Source organism: Bos taurus, chromosome 20 (assembly GCF_002263795.3).
Source record: "Bos taurus isolate L1 Dominette 01449 registration number 42190680 breed Hereford chromosome 20, ARS-UCD2.0, whole genome shotgun sequence".
Classification (NCBI taxonomy): domain Eukaryota; kingdom Metazoa; phylum Chordata; class Mammalia; order Artiodactyla; family Bovidae; genus Bos; species Bos taurus.
Genome location: NC_037347.1, coordinates 39,442,675 through 39,466,756, shown reverse-complemented (window position 1 = coordinate 39,466,756; position 24,082 = coordinate 39,442,675). Strand labels below are relative to the sequence as shown.

General features: G+C 43.5%; 1 protein-coding gene across 6 annotated transcripts in view; it reads left to right on the top strand.

The window, feature by feature from the left end:
- RAI14 (retinoic acid induced 14) overlaps positions 1 to 24,082 on the top strand; it is a 162,054-nt gene that overhangs the window by 8,358 nt on the left and 129,614 nt on the right. For 5 of the 6 annotated variants that reach the window (XM_024981509.2, XM_024981508.2, XM_024981507.2 and 2 more), the window contains exon 2: positions 20,058 to 20,140. In XM_024981509.2, the coding sequence (XP_024837277.1) occupies positions 20,105 to 20,140 (36 nt within the window). In that variant the 5' untranslated portion in view covers positions 20,058 to 20,104. Of the gene's footprint in view, positions 1 to 6,078; positions 6,183 to 20,057; positions 20,141 to 24,082 lie in introns of those variants that run through there. The other variant, XM_024981505.2, reaches the window with a different exon arrangement.

The window sequence follows — 24,082 nt, the reverse complement described above, 5'->3', positions numbered from 1 at the left end:
TTGGAATGGGGTCGTGGGGGGAACTCAATCGACAGCAGGTGTTGAGGTCTAGGAAAGGGAAATGAGCCCTCTGAACATGGCACAGTCAATAAGGGGCGAAGCTAGAGGTGAGCCTAAGTTCTGGCTACTCTTGGCACAGGGCTTCTAGATGTTGTCCTTTTCTTTTTCTCTCTGATATAGACAGTGACCTTGGGAGTCCCACAGGTAGCTAAGGACAAGTGTTATGAATGAAGAGGACCGGTATAAACTCTGACTTGCTGCAGTGGAGTCTGGTGGGGAGTCCGAGGTGAGGCAGATGGCTTTGAGCAGCAACAGGAAGGTTGGAAAAGGAACTGGAACCCAGGCCCTTGGGATCCTGCTAGGCAAGAACTACATAAACAAACCCATTTGTCAAGCTTTGTCAGTGAGTTAACAAGATCTGTGCTGAGCCTCTTAGTTTGATGAGAAGGCTCACATAACTTGACCATCTCCTCCTACGAGAGTTGACCTGTTTGTGATTGATGGCTTTTCAAAAATGGAAGGGATGCTGACTTTGGGTGGATGGTTTTGACCCATAGACATTTCACTGGTGGGAGAAGCAGCCTGTACACAGTGGCTCCTCCCAGCTGCCCCAGAGGACGTGGGAACCTCTGAGCTGGAAGGCTAATGGACTTGTGAGTTGCTTTTTCTTTCTTCCTTACCAAAGGCAGCCAGAAGCAAAACACAGTTGACCCTTGAACTGTGTAGGGGTTTAGGGGGATACCTCCCACCCCACTACCACCAAATTGAAAAATCTGTGTATCACTTTGACTCCCCTAGAACTTAACTTCTAATAGCCTACTGTTGACGGGAAGCCTTACTGGTAATACAAATTGTTGATTAGCACATATTTTGTATGTTATAGATATTATTTATCGTTGTTGTTCAGTCTCTCAGTCGTATCTAACTTTGCGACCCCATGGACTGTAGCACGCCAGGCTTCCCTATCCTTCATCATCTCCCAGAGCTTGCTCAGATTCATATCCATTGAGTCAATGATGCCATCCACTATCTCATCTCTGTCAGCCCCTTTTCCTCCTGCCTTCAATCTTTCCCAACATCAGGGTCTTTTCCAATGAATGGGCTCTTTGCTGGAGTATCGGAGCTTCAGCATCAGTCCTTTCAATGAATATTCAGGATTGATTTCCTTTAGGATTGACTGGTTGGATCTCCTTGCAGTTCAAGGGATTCTCAAGAGTCTTTTCCAACACCACAGTTCAAAAGCATTAATTCTTCAGCACTCAGCTTTCTTTATGGTCCAACTCTCATGTCCATACATGACTACTAGAAAAACCATAGCCTTGACTAAACAGACCTTTGTTGGCAAAGTAATGTCTCTGCTTTTTAATATGCTGTCTAGGTTTGTTATAGCTTTTCTTCCAAGGAGCAAGCGTCATTTAATTTCATGGCTGCAGTCACTATCTGCAGTGATTTTGGAGCCCAAGAAAATATAAAGTCTGTCCCTGTTTCCATTGTTTCCCCATCTATTTGCTGTGAAGTGATGGGACCGGATGCCATGATCTTAGTTTTTTGAATGTTGAGTTTTAAGCCAACTTTTTCACTCTCCTTTTCACTTTCATCAAGAGGCTCTTCAGTTCCTCTTCACTTTCTGCCATAAGGGCGGTGTCATCTGCATATCTGAGGTTATTGATATTTCTCCTGGCCATCTTAATTCCAGGTTGTGCTTCATCCAGCTGGAAATTTTGCATGATGTACTCTGCCTATAAGTTAAATAAGCAGGGTGACAGTATACAGCTTTGACGTACGCTTTTCCAAATTTTGAACCATCCATTATTCCTTGTCTGGTTCTAACTGTTGCTTCTTGACCTGCATACAGATTTCTCAGGAGGCAGTAAGATAGCCTGGTATTCCCATCTCTAAGAATTTTCCACAGTTTGTTGTGATCTACAACAAAGGTAGTCAAAGACTATAGCATGGTCAATGAAGCAAAAGTAGATGTTTTTCTGGAATTCTCTTGCTTTTTCTATGATTCAGTGGATGTTGGCAATTAGATCTCGGGTTCCTCTGCCTTTTCTAAATCCAACTTGAACATCTGTTAGTTCTCAGTTCACGTACTGTTGAAGCCTAGCTTGGAGAATTTTGTGCATTACTTTGCTAGCATGTGAAATCAGTGCAGTTGTATATTGTAGCCTTACAATAAAGTAAGCTAGAGAAAAGAAATGTTAAGGAAATAGTGTAAGGAAGAGAAAATACACTTCCAGTACTGTATATATATTGATACCCTACAATACAATACAATGTATTGATACCCTAAGTTCACGTCTGTTTATGTGATTAATTGCCAGTATCCACATCAGTGTAGTCTTATGATACAAAACACTGTCGATGTTGTATGTATTATTAACATTGGACATCAAAAATGAAAAGTTGTGAAAAAATTCATATTTATAGGAAGAAACAGTGGTGTGATTGCTTTAAGGTGGCTTAGTATAATTGATACAGTTGCTTCATGGTAGTGTAGCCTAGGCACTAATGAATGAATCTTTATAAAATTTTATGGTATACAGTATTAAATGGCACCCCACTCAATACTCTTGCCTGGAAAATTCCATGGACAGAGGAGCCTGGTGGGCTGCAGTCCGTGGGGTCGAGAAGAGTCAAACACGACTGAGCGACTTCACTTTCACTTTTCACTTTCATGCATTGGAGAAGGCAATGGCAACCCACTCCAGTGTTCTTGCCTAGAGAATCCCAGGGACAGGGGAGCCTGGTGGGCTGCCGTCTCTGGGGTCGCACAGAGTCGGACACAACTGAAGCGACTTAGCAGCAGCAGCAGCATTACAGTTATATTCATAATACAGTATTGAAAACTGTTACATTTTTAAACAAAGCTGCTTAGCATGTTGATAGGCTGATAGGCAGTTTCTCCTATTATGAGAGAGAGGCATACTGTAATTTTTTTAAAGCAAAGTTAGAAAACAGTAAGAAATCTAATGCATTACTAGTTTTATATTATATCACTCACCTTATGCCTGTTTAAGGATAGACTGGGATCTGCACATTTTATGCATTCATGATATACCTTAAAATTTTTTTTTTCTGTTTCTAGGCTACATGGTTCATCCGTGAGGTTTTTCAAATTGTCCCAAATCTCCAAAAAGCTTTCCAGTCTATTTATTGAAAAAAAAAAATTGCATGTAAGTGGACTTGCATAGTTCAAACCTGTGTTGTACAAGGGCCGTAAACATATGTGGGGCCCTGAGGTCCCACGTTGAACCATGTCAGGAAGGCCTCACCCACAGCCAGGTGGGGAGAAGCCTACCATTCTGTCTCCAAGTGAATCTTATTTTGGGCTCAATCCACATTCATCATGGATGCAAGTTACTTCGACGAATATGCTCAGGCCCTTCTTGAATCTTCATTTTAAAAAATCCTTAATTTTCTTTGGGGCTATATCATTTTTCTCTTTTGAGAAAAAAGTTTCACATTTCTTTCCTTTGAGCTTTATCATTTACTTAAAAAATCTCTGTTTGGCTATGCTGGGTCTTTCAGCATGCAGAATCTTTAGTTGCGGCATGTGGATCTAGTTCCCCGACCAGGGATTGAACCTGGGCCCCTGCATTGGGAGTGTGGAGTCTGACCACTGGACTCAGCAGTGTATATTAGTCACTAAGTCGTGTCTGATTCTTTGTAACCCCATGGATTATAGTCCACCAGGCTCCTCTGTTCATGGGATTCTCCAGGCAAGAATACTGGCGTGGGTTGCCATTTCCTTCTCCAGGGGATCTTCCCTACCCAGGGATCTAACCCGGGTCTCCTGTGTTGCAGGCCGCTTCTTTATGATCTCAGCCACCAGGGAGGCCTCTGGACCACTAGGGAAGTCTCTTTGAGCTTTTTTTTGAAATCGGAAGAAACTGGAAAATATAGGCATAGACACTAACCAGTATCTGTATACCAACCAGGATTTCCTAAGAGTTTTTTTTTAAAGGAAAAACTCCTTTCTTCCACTAACCTTGTGTATACATCCAGTCAGCAACACCTTGATACTTAGATTCTTTCTGTGCTATACAACTTTAGGCCGTGTTCGGTGTGCTGTTTGGTGACTTTTTCTATTGCTTTTCCTCTAGAGTCTTTAACAGCTAGAAAGAGATGACCCCTGTCCCAGCCTGTCTCCCAGCCGATCTGTGGACGGCTGTGTTACCACTTGTGACTTGTCTGGCAACAAGCTTGCTTTCTTCTTCTGCTTTAAAACAGCCCCTGATTATTTTAAGTGCAAACCCCTTGGAACAAAGCGCATTTGATTTTCATTACATTGCAGATGGGTGTTTTTGTCCGCGGTGGCAAAAGAAACAAAGAGTAGCTCACCCTATCCTGGTGATATCTGAGGTGGCAGCCTGCTGGCTGCGGGTGCTTCTGTGTGTGGCTTGCAGAACAAACACTGCCTTCACCCCCTGCCCCATTACTGTCTCACTGGTGATTGTTTTAGGACACACTTTTATTATGGTTGTAAATGTAATGGTTGTAAAATATTGTAGTATTTCATTTTGTTTTTTTTTTTAATAGCTTGGAAAGAGGTATACAGGACACAGGTATACAGTATACAGGACATCAGAATAATTTCCTAAGGAACACAAATGTCCTAGTGATAGGGAAGGATTTAAATATCTAGCCGTTCTGCTTTTTCATATGGTTGCCAAAGCATGGAAACCTCCACTCCAGTCTGTAGTTTGCCAGCTCAGCTGAGTATAAAAATAGCCACTTCACTTGTCTGTAATTATCTTTACATTTTATGTTATTGACTGGGTATCTTTAGCCAAGCTGTATGGAAAAGGATTTTTATTTTCCTGGACTGGTGAGCTCATTACATTTATTCACTATGTATATGCTTCACATGTTAAAAGGACAAATAAATAAAATGCCACCTTCCCCTGGAATGTTGTGAGGGCGCACAGCCAGAAAGGAATGCCTTTTTTCATATTGGTTTGTTCAGACTTCCTAGGGGGAGCTCTGTATATGCCAGTGGCTGATCTGAGGACTGTTCCATCTTTAAAGGCAACAAAATTTTAAGTTGTAAAAAGGTTGGTCTGTTGGTCAGACTTTTTTTAAATTACTAGTGCTGTTTAATATGCAGCCCAGAAACTGAACTTGAGTGTCAACCCAGCCTTCTCTATTTGTAAATTGTGCCACTTTGGCCAAATAAACTTTCTGGGTGGCAATTTCCTAATCTTGAAACTGAGAACAAAAGCAATAGGATCTAATTTTGAAGTGGTGTGAACATTAAATGAGATAATACTAATTTAAATCAGATAGTAAAAAAAAATTTTTTTTGCAAAGTAATCATGTAAATCATATTGTTGTTATGATTTTTGTTGTGCTATTGTGCTATGATTATGTTATGCTATTGTTAATATTACTAAGGTTATCATGTTCTGTATCCTACCTTTGAAGAACTGTTGGTAGATTGGCCAGTATGATTATACCTGCTGTTATAAGCTATAGCACTAAAAAGGGGTTGCCCTCATATGTCATTGACACACATTTGCCAGGTATCTTCTGTGTAGTTTGGGACTATGTTTTCCTGTGTTATCATTCCTCCATTTAGTCCTTCTTTATATCCTTAGGTAATGTGGACCGAATAAAGGCATATTTACTATAGTTGTGATCAATCCTATTCCCAGTTGTATTAACAAATTCCGTTGTGTCTCACCAGACAACTTTTGTTTCAGTCACCATCTAGGCACAGAGGAGTAATCTTGTGGTTAAAATGAAGATAGTAGTGTCTAGAATGAAGTGATGGGGAAGTTAAATTCCCTTTTGAATCCTTTGGAAAATTGTCCACCTGTTGATAGAGAAAAACAGAAATGTTTTCTGAACCATATATAACAGAGTAATAGTTTACATAGAAGTCCGTCAGTCTTGAAATGAAATTTAAAACAATTTTTTACAGTGGAGGATAATTGCTTTACAGTGTTGTGTTAGTTTCTGTTGTACAGCAACATAAGTATACATATATCCCCTCCCTTTTGAGCCTCCCTCCCACCCCCTTTATCCCATCCCTCTATGACATCACAGAGCTCTGAGCTGAGCTTTGAAATGAAATTGTTGATTAATCATCCCTTCTGCATGTGGCAGAGTGAATCTTTTAAACTTTCATCCATTATCAACTTGCGGGATTTACTAGATCTGAGCTTTATGATTTGATAGTAAGTGAATGTTAAACATGATAACCTATACTTTTTTCCCTTAATTTTGTGCCCGCCTTATAATAATAATAAGATGTAATTGCCAGTTGTGCCAATCTTTGAGGGGAAAATGTGAATCATTACTGTCTAATAGAATATAAGCAAGCCATAAATACATGTCATCACAAGTCACTTCAAAGTTTCTAGTAGACACAAGAAGGAAAATGAAGCAACTGAGATTGTAATCATCTTTTATTTTTATCTAGTATATCCAAAAATCTGTCAACATGTATTCAGTCAAGCTATTAATGATATAGTTGACATTTTTTTAATAGTAAATCTTTGAAATCCATTGTGTATTTTCCACTTACAGTGCATGTCAGTTTGTGTTAGCCATGTTTCAAATGCTTAGTGGCCACGTGTGGCTAATGACTGCAGTATGGGACAGCACTGGTCAAAGTAGTATGTCGTTTTGTAGGTCCTGTAACCCCAGTCCGACCTGACACTTAGAATGGCCTCAGTAGATGCAGGTTTGATTAAGCTTCCCTGTGTCTTTACCTAGTTATCTGGGATTTTGCCCTTCATTTTCAGTGTTTCCTTAGAGAAGTATGATAGCTCACTAGCTTCATCATAATCTGATTACACATGAAATAGTGGACATTTGTGTTCTTGGTTTACAAATCTGTGTGTCTCTGCTTTCTTGCATGTGCGTTAATCAGCATGGACTTTTTTTTTCTCTGTTGTAGGCAGGGATTATGTATGGGCCAGTTTTCTACATCCCCCTATGTACTTGGCCCAGAGTTGGTAGGCAGTGCCTCTGGGTAAACAAGACAGTATAGATTTCTTAGTTTTCCTCTTAAATTTCGAGTTCTTGAATAGCCGCGATGTTTTTGCTCTCTAGAGCCTGATGGGATCAGATGCCAGGTATGTGAGTTTGTGTGTGGGGCCCAGGGTGGAGGGGAGTGCGTTTTAAATTTTTGTTGCAGGTGACAGAAGCACTCCCCATCCTTTATGTTAAGGCTGTTTCATTCTATCCCTCAATACAGACAATGGTTGAAAATGGAAAGAAGGTCCAGGGTCTCAAACTCAGTCAACAGAGTCTGTGTTCACTATGCAGGTGGTTCTAGGGCCCCTGACAGAGCACGGGCGTGGAGTGGCCTGGGGCTTCTAGTGGAGAGGATCTGGAAGGCTTTTCCATTTGTGCTGCCAGGACAGTAGTGTGGCAAATCCAGGCCAGCCTAACCCCTAGGGGGTGATGCTTGGTGGCTGAGCTACTGTGTCGGGCTTCTCTTCCAGGTGTCTTGTTTAGAATCAATTAGGCTGAGTGAAAGCATGCGTCCTTATCATATCTTCAGCGATATTCAAGGATTAACTGCTCTGAGAATTATCCTTGGTGCTTCAGGTCTCCTGATCCAACTGAACCCCACTGTTCCACCCCCTCCTCCAGGCAGCTTCCCCACTGTCTGCCCCCATCTCCTTGCCCCACCCACCCAGAAGTCTCTATCTTCCTCCTGAGCCACATCACAGGGTCCTTCAGGACCCAGCTGTTACGATGGTTTTTCATTTCGTGAGGGTTTTTAACAGTCTAATCCTATTCATTTCCAGTTACTCGTGATTGTTTTCCTTGTTGGCAGGTTCCTGTAGGAGAGCGAAAGAGCTGGTCATATTTTCAGAGTGGAAATAACCCAGAAGGTGGGGCTTGCTGGCCAGGTCTTCTGTGGTGAAGAAAGAATGGAATGCTGGAGGTGGGGATGGGTGAGGGTATGCTGGCAGATCAGGGAGCAGCTAATAACCAAACAAATGGATGATAAATAGGCCCTCCCTAACCTATGGGTTCAGAGGGGACCTTATAGGTCACCCCACTGTATTCAACCACTTAGACTCTGGAGTGTGTATTTCAGTTCTGTAGGTTCTTAAAGTGAATTTAGCTACAGGCTTCCAAATGAGCTGAACAGACAGACATACAAACTCCAGCGGTGCTGCCGAGGTTCTGGGCTCCTCTTTTACTGTGGCATCTAAGGTGACAGCCTGAGCGAGATTGACTAGGTGAGAAGGCACCAGAGGATTTGTCAATATTCGTTGATTGCAAGTCACAGAAACTCAACTTGAACTAGCTTAGGATAGGAGGGAGGGCTTTCCTGGTGGCACTGGTGGTAAAGAACCCACCTGCCAGTGCAGGAGATGCAAGAGACATGGATTTGATCCCTGGGTCAGGAAGATCCCCTGGAGGAGGGCATGGCAACCCACTCCAGTATTCTTGCCTAGAGAATCCTATGGACAGAGGAGCTTGGCAGGCTACAGTCCATGGAGTTGCAAAGAGTCAGACACGACTGAAGTGACTTTGCACTCACGTAGGTTGGGGTGAGGAGTGGGGGTGCAGCTTGGCTCATGGGATGCCAAATTCTGTGCTAAAATGGTGTCGGGGCCTCTCTGGTTCCCTCCCTCAAACCAGCTCTCTGTGCTGGCTTAGGAGTGTCTTGGACAGCTGCCAGGCTCACATTTTCCTAGTTTCTCCACCAGAGAGGAAGGCTTTAATCTTCCCTTTTTCTCCCCCATTCTACTCCCTTCTCTTCCTTCTTCTTGTACTCACCCCTTCCCTGTCCCTTTCCTTTCCCACCACCCAAAATCCCAGGGAGGGTTTCTGATAGCCTTCCTAAGGACACCTTTCCATCTCTTGGGAACAGCTATGGTCAGGCTATAACCTGGTTGGAGTGGGGTCGGGGGCAGGGGCAGGGAATAGGAGGACAGCTTTCTAGAAAGAAATGCAGTTATCAGAAGAAGGCTGGGCATTGAGAGTCATGGGGCAGACCGTGTGCCGCATGGTAATGTGTTAGAGAAAATGCAGAGACTTGCCTTCGAGTGAGCAAGGCTGGAGATGAGAATAAACAATTTGAGTACGTGGTGTTTGAATGACGTCCCAACATGGTAGCTGGGGCAGCAGAAATGATTTTTGTGCTCTCCATCTGCTGTTCCACTCCTGCTTCTAGGGCATCAGAATTCACAGTATCCATGTTGTTAACTTATTTATCCCTTACCCTCAAAAAGTATTTGAGGCACTGGATGACTGATTCATCAGAAACATTGTGACCATCGTAAATGACACTAATGCATACAAGAATGTGGAGAGTCTGAGTTACCCCATTTTAAAGCCAAGTCAAAGAACCGATGATGTCACAGTAAGCCAACATTTGACCATTAAATCTTTCTAGAGTAAAACCAAGGGAATCTGGTATAACCATCCAGGGAGCTACCCTCTCGCACTCTAAAGCTCTTTCTCACTACCTAACAACTCAGCATTTCACTTTTTGTATTTCATCTTGTTAAAAACAGCTTCATCGAGGTATGATTTATATTCCACAAAATTTACCATTTTTAGTATACAGCACTGCTCAATGTTTAATAAATTTACAGAGCTGTGGAATCATCACAATTGAGTTTTAAAACATCTCTCTCACCATCCCCAAAGAGCCCTCATGCTCATTTGCAATTCCTCCTTATCATCCCCAGCCCTAGGCGACTGCTAATCTACTTCCTGTCTATAAATTTGCCGGTTCCAGACATGTCGTACAGATGGAATCTTACACTGTGTGGTCTCTGTGTCTGACCTTCACTTGGTGCAATGGTTTCGCGCTGCATGTATCAACCCTTAGTTCCTTTTTGGTCCTGGAGAGTCTGCCTTCCCCTGTATGGAAATGCCACGTTTTGTTTACCTACTTGGTGGATGTTTTAGTTTCCACTTTTTCACGATTATGAGTACTGCTGCTATAAACATTCATGTGCACATCTCTGTGGACACGTGTTTTCTTTTGGCAAGACACATCATATAATTGCCAGGTTGAATGGTAAATGCATATTTAACTTAAGCTGCCAAACTACTTGCCACAGTGACTTTGTGCTTTCCACGTTTTATATATTCACCAGTAACATTTGAGGAGTGGCCCTGTCTTTTCAAACTTGAATGATTCTTATGGATTTTAAGGTGGGGAAAGCCAAGAAATGGACTTGAGGTGCAGATGGTAAGGCACTTAGCACATACCCCTTGCTGTTTGGGTTTGATTACTAGATGTGTGCAGGGCAGCTTTTTTGCTTGAGAGGTGAACACAGTGTTATGTCTTGATAGAGCTGTTGACGCCAACATCAAAGATTTGGAAATACACCCTGGAAACGGGGCATTTTAGAGATCAGCTTAAAAATAACCTCAAAAGGAGGGATAATCACATGGTGTTTCTTAGTCCTGGAGTGGTTTTTGTATTCCAGAGGTAGCTTGTTTTGTTTAAACCCATGCTTTTTAAATTGGATGGATTTAGGGCATGAGGTAACCTTGGGGCTTTTCTTCGGTAGGTTTATCGGAGCATGTGAGCAGCAGATTTGACAGTCCAGATAGTGATGTTGCCAGAGCCCTGACCAGATTTACATCAGTGCTGGTGGCTCTGACTGATTCATGGACCAAGATCAGTCCTCATTGATGGCAGGTTTTATTTTTAAAGAAGAATGATGTATTTGTTTCTCAAAAGAAATGTCATCCCCTGATAAAGGCAAGTTGTGAATATAGGGAGGAAGATTAATGCTCTTAAGAGTTTCACTTCATGATCATTATGGTACATTATCTGGATGGCATTTATGGTTTTAAAAGAGTGTGGTCATTTTTGGGGGGAGGGAGTGAGGTACTACAGTATTTTAGGAAGGATTCATCGCCAGAATGAAACCACTGCCTATGTCTTTTTCTCTCCCTCTTACCTTTCCCTCTTCTTTATCATCTGGGCAATCTTTTATCTCACCTGCACCTTAGTTAATATATGAGAGCACTCAGCCCATAATTAATGCTTAGTAAAGTTTGCATGTTTGTTGAGTCATTCATTCATTTATTTATATGTATCTGGTCTGTGGAATAAATAAGACACCTAAATTGTGATCACAAAGCAGCTTTGTTTTGTGTCCCACTGACTCTTTAAAATTTATTCAGAGAGGTTAGTCCATCTCATGCCTCTGGGTGAAATATATAACTTTTCTGATTAGATTTTTAAAAAATTCTACAGTCAATTTCAGTTGCTAAATACTCTCAATTTAGAACTCGGAATGCCTGATTTAAAATAAAAATTTCAAATTCGACTTAAAAGAAAATATCTTTTTCTGTCTTTCTCCATTTTCTCCTGTTACTCTCCTCGCTTTATCTGACTGTCATGGTTTGGGTCCCCTCCAGGGTTACAATGCAAACTGGAGACAGGAGGGGGGAGATGAGAGGTAAGAAGAATGAGAAAGTTCTTACTTGATGGTATGCAGGAAGACAGTGCTCTGCTCTCTAATCCTGACAGATATTTTGAGCTGATTCTTGCTCTTTGAGGAGGTATTTTCGGCTGGACCATGTGCTCCTAAAATTCATGTGTTAAAGTCCTGACCCCTGGTACTTTGGACGGGACTGTTTGTGGAGGTAGGACCTTTAAAGATATGATTAAAATAAATGAGACTATATGGGTGTGACTGGTGTCCTTTTAAAAAGACATTAGGACAAAGGCATGCAAAGAGGAAGGGCTCTTGAACACAAAGGGAGAAGGAAGCCATCTACAACCAGGGAGAGAGGCCTTAGTTCAGTTCAGTCACTCAGTCATGTCTGATTCTTTGCAACCCCATGAACTGCAGCATGCCAGACTTCCCTGTCTATCACCAACTCCCGGAACTTACTCAAACTCATGTCCATTCAGTTGGTGATGCCATCCAACCATCTCATCCTCTGTCGTCCCCTTCTCCTCCTGCCTTCAATCTTTCCAGCATCAGGGTCTTTTCCAATGAGTTGGCACTTCGCATCAGGTGGACAAAGTATTGGAGTTTCAGCTTCAGCATCAGTCCATCCAGTGAATATTCAGGATTGATTTCCTTCAAGATGGACTGGTTTGATCTCCTTGCAGTCCAAGAGGCCTCAGAATAAATCAGAATTGGCTTTGCTGTTACCACCGTCTTGGACTTCTAGTGCCCAGAATGGTGAGGATACAGATTTCTGTTGCATAAGCCACCAGATGTGACACTTTGTTACACAGTCCTAGCAAACCAGCAGAGGAGGCCTTGGAAGATCCCTCTCTCTCCCGGTTCCACTCCTGGACCGTCACTAGGGACGCCTCTGATTCCTGTGTTGCAGGTTCTGCTTTGTTGCTTTTCTGTCTGGGACTCGGACTCTCTCTGCCCTCTTCACCCTGTAATCCACTCTGTTAGGCAGAATCCAAGACAGCTTACTACCCTTCCATGCATTGCCTATGTCTGGTTTACAGGAGACAGACATGTGTGCACAGATAAACTTCAGCATCAGGCTGATCACAGCCCAGCAGCTACCATGCCTTCATTCCCACCCTTAGAACTTAGGCCAATTTCTCTCCAAACTTGTAGATTTTCCAGGCGAGGATCAGACCCCTGTCCAGTCTCTCTAAGTAGTCCTGTGGGCCTTTCTCATTAGGTTGAGTAGGCCTGGTGGGAATCATTGCATCATTCCTTCCCAAGAAAGCTGCTGCTGCTGCTGCTAAGTCTCTTCAGTCGTGTCCGACTCTGTGCGACCCCATAGATGGCAGCCCACAGGCTCCTCCGTCCCTGGGGTTCTCCAGGCAAGAACGCTGGAGTGGAGAAAGAAACTCCCCCAGTCTCCATGTGCTCTGACCCGTTTAAACCCTGGATGTGAGTGAGGGTTCAAGAGTCCTGTTACCAGTTTTTAGCTAAATCCTTTGAAATTGGGCATCTTGGACTGGCCGCAATGAAATGTCTGTTGAATCTTTGTGCTTCCAATTTGACACCCAGTGCTTGTTCGGGTGGCACTGAGTGGTAAAGAACCTGCCTGCCAATGCAGGAGACCTAAGAGACGGGTTCGATCCCTGGGTCAGGAAAATCCCCTGGAGGAGGGCATGGCAACCCACTCCAGTATTCTTGCCTGGGAAATCCCATGGACAGAGGAGCCTGGCAGGCTACAGTCCATAGGGTCACACAGACTCGGACAGGACTGAAGCGACTTAGCATGAACGCTTGTTCACCCATCCTTTCTCTCAGCCTCAGTGAACTTCCTCTGAGTGTGGACCATGGAGAAAGTCCTGCTGAGGTCAGAGGTGAACGCTTGGGTGTTGCTCACTTCAGTCACTCAGTCATGTCCCACTCTTTGTGACCCCAGGGACTGCAGCTTGCCAGGCTTCCCTGTCCTTCACCGTCTCCTGGAGCTTGCTCAAACTGATGTCCACAGAGTCGGTGATACCATCCAACCATCTCATCCTCTGTTGTCCCCTTCTCCTCCTGCTGTCAATCTTTCCAGCATCAGGGTCTTTTCCAATGAGTCAGTTCTTCGCATCAGGTGGGCAGATGCTAAAGCCTCAGCTTTAGCATCAGGTGCAGCTAGGGTGTTGGAGAAGGCGATGGCCCCCCACTCCAGTACTCTTGCCTGGAAAATCCCATGGGCGGAGGAGCCTGGTAGGCTGCAGTCCATGGGGTCGCTAAGAGTCGGACACGACCGAGTGACTTCACTTTCACTTTTCACTTTCCTGCATTGGAGAAGGAAATGGCAGCCCATTCCAGTGTTCTTGCCTGGGGAATCCCAGGGACGGGGGAGCCTGGTGGGCTGCTGTCTATGGGGTCGCACAGAGTCAGACACGACTGAAGCGACTTAGCAGCAGCAGCTAGGATGTACTTTTTCCTTGTTGAGAGGTTCCCTACCTGGAAGTGGTAGAATCTCAAGCAAAAATAATAGATCAGGCATGCAGATCTGGTGGAGCCCTTGGCCTGCTTTGCATGAGGCTGATAAAATCTCTGTCCTAAGCACTTGCCCCCTGGGGTTTTAGCAGCTGGTTCTTGCTCTCTGTTGACTCTTACATTCCATTATTCAAATGGTCAGCTCCCTTGGCTAAACTCAGCATGTAAAGATTAGGGAGATGCTGCAGGAGGTGCACAGCTTAGAGAGAGGGAAGCAGAGGGAGCAAAGAGGAGCAACTTGATAAGTTTCATAGGCCAAATGAGATGGTGGTTTGGGGTTTTTAAAAACGTAGTGCTTTTATATGTACATGTGAAAACTGATCACGGCATTTACTTAATCCCATTGCAGCTAACCCAGTCCATTTAGGACCATAAAAAGCCTTGCTGAGGTCAAAGATGAAGTCTACAGTCTACCCAGGCACCTAACCTGTATCTCTGTCCTACTCATTCCTTCGGGAAACATTTATTGATTTTTATGCCATTGGCTAGCACCCAAGTAATAAGCAAAATGAAAACTCTACCCTGAAAGTCCTCCATTCCAATGTAAATAGCCTGAGGTGTACATTTTCAGATTTGCCAGAAAAACTGGTAATTGGGACTCTTGAACCCCTCTTGCTTACATCCAGGGTCTAAAAGGGTCAGGGAATGGAGACTTTCTTCAGAGAGAAGTTTGCATCAGTTCCCACCATGCCCGCTCAGCCTCCCAAGAGAAGCTTAAAGGACTGCTGGCAGAGTTTGGACGGGTGTTTGACCTTCCCCTGGGACTGCTGTGCCCCGTCTTGTCAGAAAGGCCCGACGAGGAGCCCTCTTCTCGTCAGCTTGCCCAGATCCTGAGTTTCCTTTTAGAGACACTCGGATCCCTACCTTTGTGGTGAAGACTTCTCTGATTTTTCCTAGCCCTCAGGGATTTCCATCCAGGAGGCAGAGTCTTAAAGCAGCTTCTGCCCCCAGGGGCAGTTTAGATGGCAGGACAGGCTCTCTCGTCAGGGACTTCTTTATCCAGGGAGACCTTTTACAGCATGTATTTGTTTTGCCACCTTGAGTGTTTATACAGCTTTGGGTTAAAATTCCATTTGCTGGAGAGGGATGATTGTAGAAGCAGGTACTCAAGGGAGAAGAGGTGGATGCTGAGCAAGAGAGAAGTGTTGTAATTTCAGTGTCTTGCATTTGTTCAGTGTCATCTCCAGTGCTTTGGATTTTAAGTCTCATGTACTTTTCACTTGGAAGAAAAATTCTTGAAGTCTGTCCGGGGGTGCACATTTAGTATTTCTGGTGTTGCTGAAGATTCTGAGGAAGCATCTCACATTCCATGATGGAGGGATTAGTTAGAGCAAGAACATTGTTATTCACTCAGGTCCTCCAGTGACTCAGAGGGAACTATTTTAAACCACTGCCCTTGAATCCTGGGGTATGGCATCTTGGATGCTAATACATCCCTGTGATTCAGGAAAAGGCACGTGTGTGTATAGCTGCCATTTGCCTCTGTGAGTTATTGTTTCTTAGCGGCCATGGTAACCAGCTAGTTTCTCTTTTGCTTTTAATGTAGAATGCTCCCCTCTCATCCACCCACAATATTTTGAAAGATTCTGTCAATGTTCAGAAATAAAGATCTATAATATCTACTTATGCAGTGTCTCTAAATTATTTTTAATGAAATTGTCAATTATAGGTATGATTAGGTGGTATGATAGGTATAGAACAGTGGTTCTCAATCTCATTGAGCATCCAAGTCACCTTGTACGTTAAAAAAAAAAAATTACAAGAGACTTCCTTTGAAGTCCAATGGTTAAGACTCTGCACTTCCAGTGCAGGAGGTGTGAGTTCAATCCCTGGTTAGGGAACTAAGATCCCACATGCTGTGGACCATGACCAAAAAACAAAGAAAAAAAACCCAATTCTGAGCCTCACTTCTGTTTACAGAATCCAAATACCTGGCTGGGGCTCCAAGCGGGCCCTTACGGGCTGACATAGTTGTCAGCATTGTCTTATGAAATAACCTTGGGTCACATGTAGGGATGGAGGAGGGGGTGAGGGAGAGAAGGAGTAGTTTGGTGATAGAAGAAAGGAACTTTTTGCCTCTCTTTTCCTCATGATTACATTTCAGTTGGAGATGGCTTGTGGTAGAGAAATAGCTAAAGAGAATTTAGGAGCAAGGAGCCTTTTAGCGCTACGGGCATTGCTTATTAACCTTTGTTCCTTCAAAATTCATTTTTAATCAAAGAGGTTCTCAACCTGAAATTTTCCTAGCTCTACAGATTGGAGAAGAATGAAGGTTATTAAACTATTAAAAAAAAATAAGAGTTAAAGAATTAACATCTTTGTTGAGATAAGTCACATGCTATTCAATTTATCCATTTGAATGGTACAGTCGATCGGTTTTTGGTGTGTTCACAGGTTGTACAGCCATCATAGCAATAAATGTAGAACATTTCCATCACCCCAAAAGGAAAATTCTATGTTGGTTATGTCATTTTTAATACTCATAGAAGTCTAACTTATTAGTTCACAGTATAGCTCTATAGGCTAACATCAAGGCTTTTTGATTCAGGCTAGAAATTCTATTCGATAAGGGTAGTTCATGTTAAGCTTTGGTTGAGAGTTACATTATTTTTAAAGGGAAAATGGATTAACAAACCCTGCTTGTTGGCTCTAGTCTTTCAGATGAAAGGGGAACAGTCTGTGCCTCCCTGCCCTATTCCATCCTCACTGATGGAGTGACATCGCTTGGTAACTGGCAATGAAGCAATGCTTGGTGACTTATTTTGGGTTGAGCATGGAGTAAACTGACCAACATTTCTGCTCAGTGGATAGACAGGCTTTTTCATCTGCTTGAAATGAGAAGATTTAATTCAAATACCTTTTCCTGTATATGTGAAACATGCCCTTCTCTTTTTGAACCATCCAAATTAGACTCCCATGCAGCTAATTCAGCTTAATCACAGCTCTTTTGACCTAAGCACCTAGTTACTTTTCCAAGGACTGCTCTTAGTTTGGTTTAACTAAGTTGATAGATGTCACTTTATCCAGTCTGGGCTTTGAAAATTTGAATCTGCGAGTTGGAGCCGAAAGATTCCAGCTGACCCAAGGAAGGCAAGTCATGATTGACTCTTGGATCCTTTTGGGGAAGAGGGGGCTACTGAGGCAAAGGGAGCCCAGGTGACTTCCCACAAGTCCTGACTTCCAGGATTAGGTCCTGGAGTTAGGTCCTTTTACCAATTCTGGGAAAGCAGTAATTTGTTACTAACTTTAATTATCCCCAGCTACAGTTCTTGTTTCTAGTTACTATTTTGTGGGTTTCCAAACCTTTTTACCCTTGACCCCCATCTCTGTCATCCCAGAGTTATACCCTTGGACCACCCAGCTCTCAAACACCCAAAGCTTCCAGGAAAACATTCATTTTCACAGCTAATACCTCCCCCTGGGAGTTTTTGGAATTACTTGCTTTATTTACTTAATCCTCTTTAAATGAGCCTTTGCATACTTCTCACTGCCATACTGAGGGGTGAGGGGGAGACGAAGACAAATACACCAAGCTACTAGTGCCCACACCCGTGAAACATGCCCCCCCACCTCCGGCCCTACGTGCCCCATGACCTCAAACAAAAATCTGACCCAACTTTGCCTGAGACATTGTGTTCTTGCTTGAAAGGATGCTTTGGGTGGTTCCACCTTGGTGGGTTACACAGTTTGTGGGTTATCCAAGGCTGGATTTCTCTTTGCTTCTTTTCCTGGTGCATGGATTTGTCCTGTTTTCTTGGTTGGTAGCACTTCACCTGGAGGGTGGAAGGAATTGAACTTCAAGGGCAATTTCCATCTTCTAGCTGCATTTGGTGGAGAACCATGAGCCACTGTCAGGTTGGGAACATCTGCTTATCATGGTTTCTACTTGGATTCATCAAAAGATGGTTGTTCTGACATGATGAAGGGCTGGTTCATAAACCAGCACAGCTTTGATAAGGATATTTCCAGTTCCACATACCTTATTTCTAACTTCTCAAACTTGTATGCCAGAGTCAACCAAGCAGATGCCTAGGCCCCGCCCTTGAGATTCAATTTCCAGGGAATTTTACATTCAGCAGTGTCCCCAGATTCTTCTGATTCAGATTAAGTTGGGGGGCCACCTTCCAGAAGCACTGTCCTCAGAGTTTGCACTTTGCCATTCAGGTACCAGCCCAGCCTTCTCTGTGGTTAAGTACATGGCACTTAACAAGGTGTAATTACAGTGTGTGCGGTTTCCAAGGCAACGGACATTCTGTCACTCCTGCTGAGGCTGGGAAGATTGAAAGGGACCACAGGGAGGCCACAGGAATGGTGTGGCCTCCAGATTAATGTCATTGAGGTGCTTTGTGACCGGTCCAAAGGGCCCTGCTTAAGGGTAGCAGCAATAATGAAAGTCAGAAATTAACAAATTAGAACCCAGGGAGCCACTGGACCACTTCTGGAGGTGACAGCAAAGACCTCAAGAGGAATGGGTCCAGCCGTTCAGTTGCCTGCATTTCCTACCCGCCCCCACCGTGCCATCTGTTTCCTCAGATCAGTTTAGTCCAGAATAAAGATGGTGGATGAACATGATGACCTTGAAAGGCTTTTGAAAGGTAATGATCAACCTAGTCAACATCTGACCATCGTTCCTTAGTCCTCAAATAGACTGGCCTGTTAATGTTCCCCTGTTCTCACTTTGTCAGCTGAGGCTTGACGTTACATTTCTTGAGTGCTTTCCAGGTGATGAGAACTTGCACGTAGATTTTTCTGTCATTTTTGACCTGAACATACACTTTCCAGGTTTCAGGATGGAAGAGGTCAAGTTCATGCCATGTTTTAGCCCAGGAGTTTACTTTCAGGTTTTAGTTTTAAAGCTGTAGGGCAGTGGAAAAGGCATTCACCCATCAGTCCGACTTTGGTTCTGAATTTTATCATACAGAGGTGTGGGGAATGCAGACAGGTTTCTTCACTTTGAGGTTCCATCTCTCCCTCTGGAAAATGAGGGGCTCTCACTGGATCCATAGTGGGGTCCATAGTGAGATCTTACCTTTTGAAGGGTGACAATGCCTTTGCAGAATCTAATGAAAATAGGAACTTCCCCGAAAAAAGTACAGGGACTTCGCTGGTGGTCCAGTCGATGAAGACTCCGCAATCCCAATGCAGGGGGCCTGGGTTCGATCCCCTAGTCAGGAAACTAGATCCTGCAGGATGCACATAAGACCTGCCACAGCCAAATAAACTAAAAAAAAAAAAAAAAAAAAAGTACAGATATACTGTCATTCCAAAAATTTACCTTCATTTTCTAAAGGCACCACAGATCCCTCCTGAATGAGGTGGTTTCATAAGACTTTTCGAGCTCCGGATTGGAATCACTGGGTCCCATGAGGACCTGGGGAGAGTCTTTCACTGTTTTGAGTGGCTTCCTGAGGAATGAGGTATTTGATGAGGGAGGTTTTGTTTTTTCTCACATTTTTCCCTCATTGCCCTGTGCATCTATGAGGGGGAAAAAAACACACTGAGAAAAATAAATAGGGAATGAATGGCATCTGGAATATGAGCTGCGCTTCAGTATGCCTCACTCCTGTGGCCCTTTCAGAGAAGGTGGAGGCTGTAACTGTACCGTGAAGGGGATGGAGAGGAGGGAGTTAGGCACTGAGTTTTGTGCAGTGACAGGCCAGCCTTTACTTAAGCTTGTTCTACTTTGAATGAGGAGTTGGAAGAAAATGAAGTTTCAGTTAACTTGAAAATGTGGGATGCTTCAAAGGAGTATCACAAATGGGAAGAACATAACATTCTGTACCACTTCCCAGCCCTTAACCCTGACCACCTTCCTAACTCAAACCCAGACGCTTACCCATGGCCCAAAGTCCCAGTCCACTTGGGAAGGAGTCACTGTAGTGTTTGTTTGGAAACCTTGAAGTGTGTGCATGTGTGTGTGTGAGTTGCTCAGTCATGTCTGATTCTTTGTGACCCCATGGACTATAGTCCACCAGGCTCCTCTGTCCATGGGATTCTCCAGGCAAGAATACTGGAGTGGGTTGCCATTCCCTTCTCCATGGGATCTTCCCAACCCGAGGGATCAAACCTGGGTCCCCTATATTATAGGCAGATTCGTTACCATTTGCGCCAGGAAACCTTGATACTTAATTTCTGCGCCAGGAAACCTTGATACTTAATTTCTTTTTTTCTCCTTCTGGCTAGATGCTGAAGGTCTCCTCTAGAGCTGTGGAAAGCTGAATGGACTAAACATGAAGAGCTTGAAAGCCAAGTTCAGGAAGAGTGATGTAAGTACTTGTGACTCACGTCTGGCTGCAGAAACACCCTCCCTTGGACCTTGATAAGATGCTGGGTTAATCAACTACGTAAGTCAGAAGTGCTCTGGGTCCCAGCTCAGTGTGGCTTTTGTGAATGATGTGTTCTTGCTGTTTGTGTATATACCTTCTAAAAAGGACTTTTTTTTTTTTTTTTTTACTTCTGATGTCAGTGCCTTGTAGAGAAAGAAACAGTCAAATTAACATCTTAAAAAAAAGAGTAAAATACCTCAGCATTTCTAAATCCCCCCAAATCTGACTCAGAATGTCATTTTTAGAGAGCGGTTAAGGAATTATGTGTTAACGCGGTTCATGCTGGGCATTTAGAAAACTTAAATTCTGTTAAGGCTTTTGTGGTAAAACAGCAATATCTATTGCCGCCTGCACCTTTATTCCCCCTTAATTCCTGGGTTCTTCCTCATTTGTTATTCATCATTCAAGCCTTTGAATTGGAGTAACCAGTGATGCTAAAGCTGAAACTCCAGTACTTTGGCCACCTCATGCGAAGAGTTGACTCATTGGAAAAGATTCTGATGCTGGGAGGGATTGGGGGCAGGAGGAGAAGGGGACGACAGAGGATGAGATGGCTGGATGGCATCACCAACCTGATGGACATGAGTTTGAGTGAACTCCAGGAGTTGGTGATGGACAGGGAGGTGTGGTGTGCTGAGATTCATGGGGTCGCAAAGAGTCGGACATGACTGAGCGACTGAACTGAACTGAACCAGTGATGATGCCTGAATTATGAGACAAAGTCTCTCAGAGGAGAAAATGGAGAAAAGGAACATAGCAGTAGGATTATATGTGATGCTATTATAACAGAAGGTCAGCTCATAAACCCTGCCGAGGCTCCAGTCTTGTGCTAGCTGCTGCAGATACTTTGAGCAGAGTTGTTGAAGGGGAGAAATACATGGAAGGATGTTTGATGGAAGCTCAGCGATGTCACCCTCCTAATGGGCTTGCTTGGCTGTCATTTAACATTGGGTAATTAAAAGTAAACCTGGATTTTATTGCTTTGCTGTGAATTATATGACAGCTTGGCACAACCACATTTTTACAATGAGTGGAGACCGTGTCTTACGGCTAACACGTCACACATGCACATACACACGCAAACACACATACCTCCTCTTGGCTGAAGCTTATCTCCTGAGGCTACATCATGACATGTAACTTACTGCCCTGATAAGCCCCAGACTGGAGGAGGTGCTTGTGGAATGATTGCAGAATCTTGTTATGCCGAAAGGAAGTTTGAGCTCTAAGGAGAAAGGGTTTTTGGAGAAAAGCGGACTTGACTTCCTCATTCTTCAGGTAAGTTATCTAAGACTCAGAGAATGTGACTTGGCCGAAGTTGTCCGGGTAACCTTTGGCTGGAGTGACAGCGTTGGTCATCTGACTTCCTTGACCTCTTGCCCTGCCACTCCCATGAGAAAACTCCCTTCAGTCTTCTCATTTGTTGGCCAAGTGATGCTACAGCCTCTAGATCTCATTGGACTTTCAGTTAATAAGGAAAAGGCAGTTAAATGGAAAATGTTGCCCAGCCAGGCCGATTCGGGTTTATAACTTGTGTGACTAGGTTCACAAATACCTTTTCCATTCCATTGGGCAGCTTCCATTTGTACAAACTGAAATTGTTTTAGCAAAATTTAATCAGTCTAGACTTCCATGATATATGAACAGGGGCAGGGGGGAAATAATAGGAGCATACACTTTAGGTTTATAAACTGGTGGCTGTAGGGAGGGTATTGCTGGAATCTAGTTTTTTAAATAAAAACTGAAATATTTCCATGATTTAGGGGAAAAAAAAGTCACAGTAATAACACTATTAAAATCTTCTGGAATTTGGCAGTTGAAAGGCTTAGATTTTGGCAGTTAGCACAAAGGGAAGAAATGTTAGAAGAGCAAGCTTGGGAGAGGAGAGCAAAAGAAATTGATATTATGGGGTCAGATGGTATCAGATGGCTCCCCAATTTCACCCCAAATTGCTTCCCAAAGCGTAATCCCTCCACTGCAAGATGGAGGGAATAAAAGCAGAAAAGAAAATCGTTTCAAAGCCCAGCTTGTTAATCAGCCATAGGATAGCAAGAGCTAACCATTATAAAATATTTACTTTATGTCAGGTGCTGTGCCAAGCTCATTATGTGAACTTTGTTTAATCTTGCTGCAACCCTTATGTGGTAAGTATTATTGGCAGGCTCATTTTCCAGATGAAGAAACTGAGACCCAAGGAGCTCCAGTCCCTTGCCTGGGCCTGTGTTCTTCTAGCTAAAAGTTGTCAGTGTTTGTGCCCAAGTAGCCTGATTCCAGCCCCCAGGTTTTGCAAAAGAGAAAATGTGGATGCAGGTCTGATTTTATGAAACAGCAATCCAGGCAGTAGCTTGGGAAAGCCACTTCAGACCTATGTCTGTGGCCTTGGGCAAGTCTGTTCCCCTTCCTGAACACCCAGGCTCCTCACCTGAAAACTGAAGATAGTATTACCTCGTGAAGTTGTGAAGGTTAAGTGTTCTAATGCCTGTAAGGCACACGTTTTAGGCCTGGCATCCTTGAGGTGCTTGGTACATCTTTCTACCTCTTTCTTACTCACAGACACCCATGCTGGAGTTGAGAGGACTTCAGCTGTATGGTTGGCAGACAGGTTCAGACTCACCACAAGCTTTATTTGGGAAGGTTACTACCTCTTGCTCGGGCATTGTTAGTGGTCTTCAGAGCACAAACCTTGGCAGTGAGGGCCTTTTCTCTCTTACAACATGTACTTTAAGCAGTAGATTTTAGATGAAAATTACATCAGTGTGATTGTAACACGAAAGAAGCAGCTTGTTCTCTCTTATTCTCTGTGTGACCACTGGGAATTTTTACTTGTGTCTAAAATTTAAAACAGTCAAATAGGACAGACTGCAAAATGATATTTTTGCTGGTGCAAACTTAATTTCATGTGTGAAATCTTTTACTGACTCTGAATATTTTTAAAATTGAAAATTATTATTGAAAAAATAAAGAGGGAAATTCACTACTGATGACCTTCCTTTGAAAAGTAATTGGAGATGAAATGTAAATTGTCATGTAAAAGTGTTTTAAAAGGCAAAATAAAAGTGAAAGTCGCTCATTTGTGTCCAACTCTTTGTGACCCCATGGACTATGCAGACCATGGAATTCTCCAGGCCAGAATACTGGAGTGGGTCGCCCTTCTCCAGAGGATCTTCCCAACTCAGGGATCTAACCCAGGTCTCCCACATTGCAGGTGGATTCTTTACCAGCTGAGCCACCAGGGAAGCCCAAGAATACTGGAGAGGGTAGCCTATCCCTTCTCCAGTGGATCTTCTCGACCTAGGAATCGAACTCGGGTCTCCTGTATTGCAGGCGGATCCTTTACCAACTGAGCTATCAGAAAAGTAAAAAAAAGAAAATTATTATGTAGAAATTGCTGATTGAAAGTAAAGAATGAGTCGATAGTATAATTATGGTTTATAAAAAAAGCAAACACAATGAGAAGTAGGCAGAAAAGCCTATGTGGTCTGGAGAGCAAAATAACCTGGTAACTAATTTGCTATCTCTCGGGAGGGACACAGAACTGGGAGTGGGTTGGGGGCGGGGTGAGGGGTTGGGGGGATTTTGCTTTTCACTGGGTGCTTTAGGCTTTCATTTTTTGGTGTATGTGTATGCATCCCCATGTGTCACTTGTTACAAGAAAAACAAGTTCTAAACTGTTTACATTCAGTGCAATGAGCCAAACTGTAATTTTCTTTACCCGAAGTGAGTGGTGTCTCTTAGAGAATAACCCTAAACCCACCCATCAAATTTGCCCGCTGGTCTTTGTGGGAGGCTGAAAGGAGGAGAAAGAAAAGGCCCTTTGTGTTTCTGGGGGGTAGGAGGAAGAGGGACAGCAGATCATGTTCGGGCTCTCGTAAAGAGAAGGCA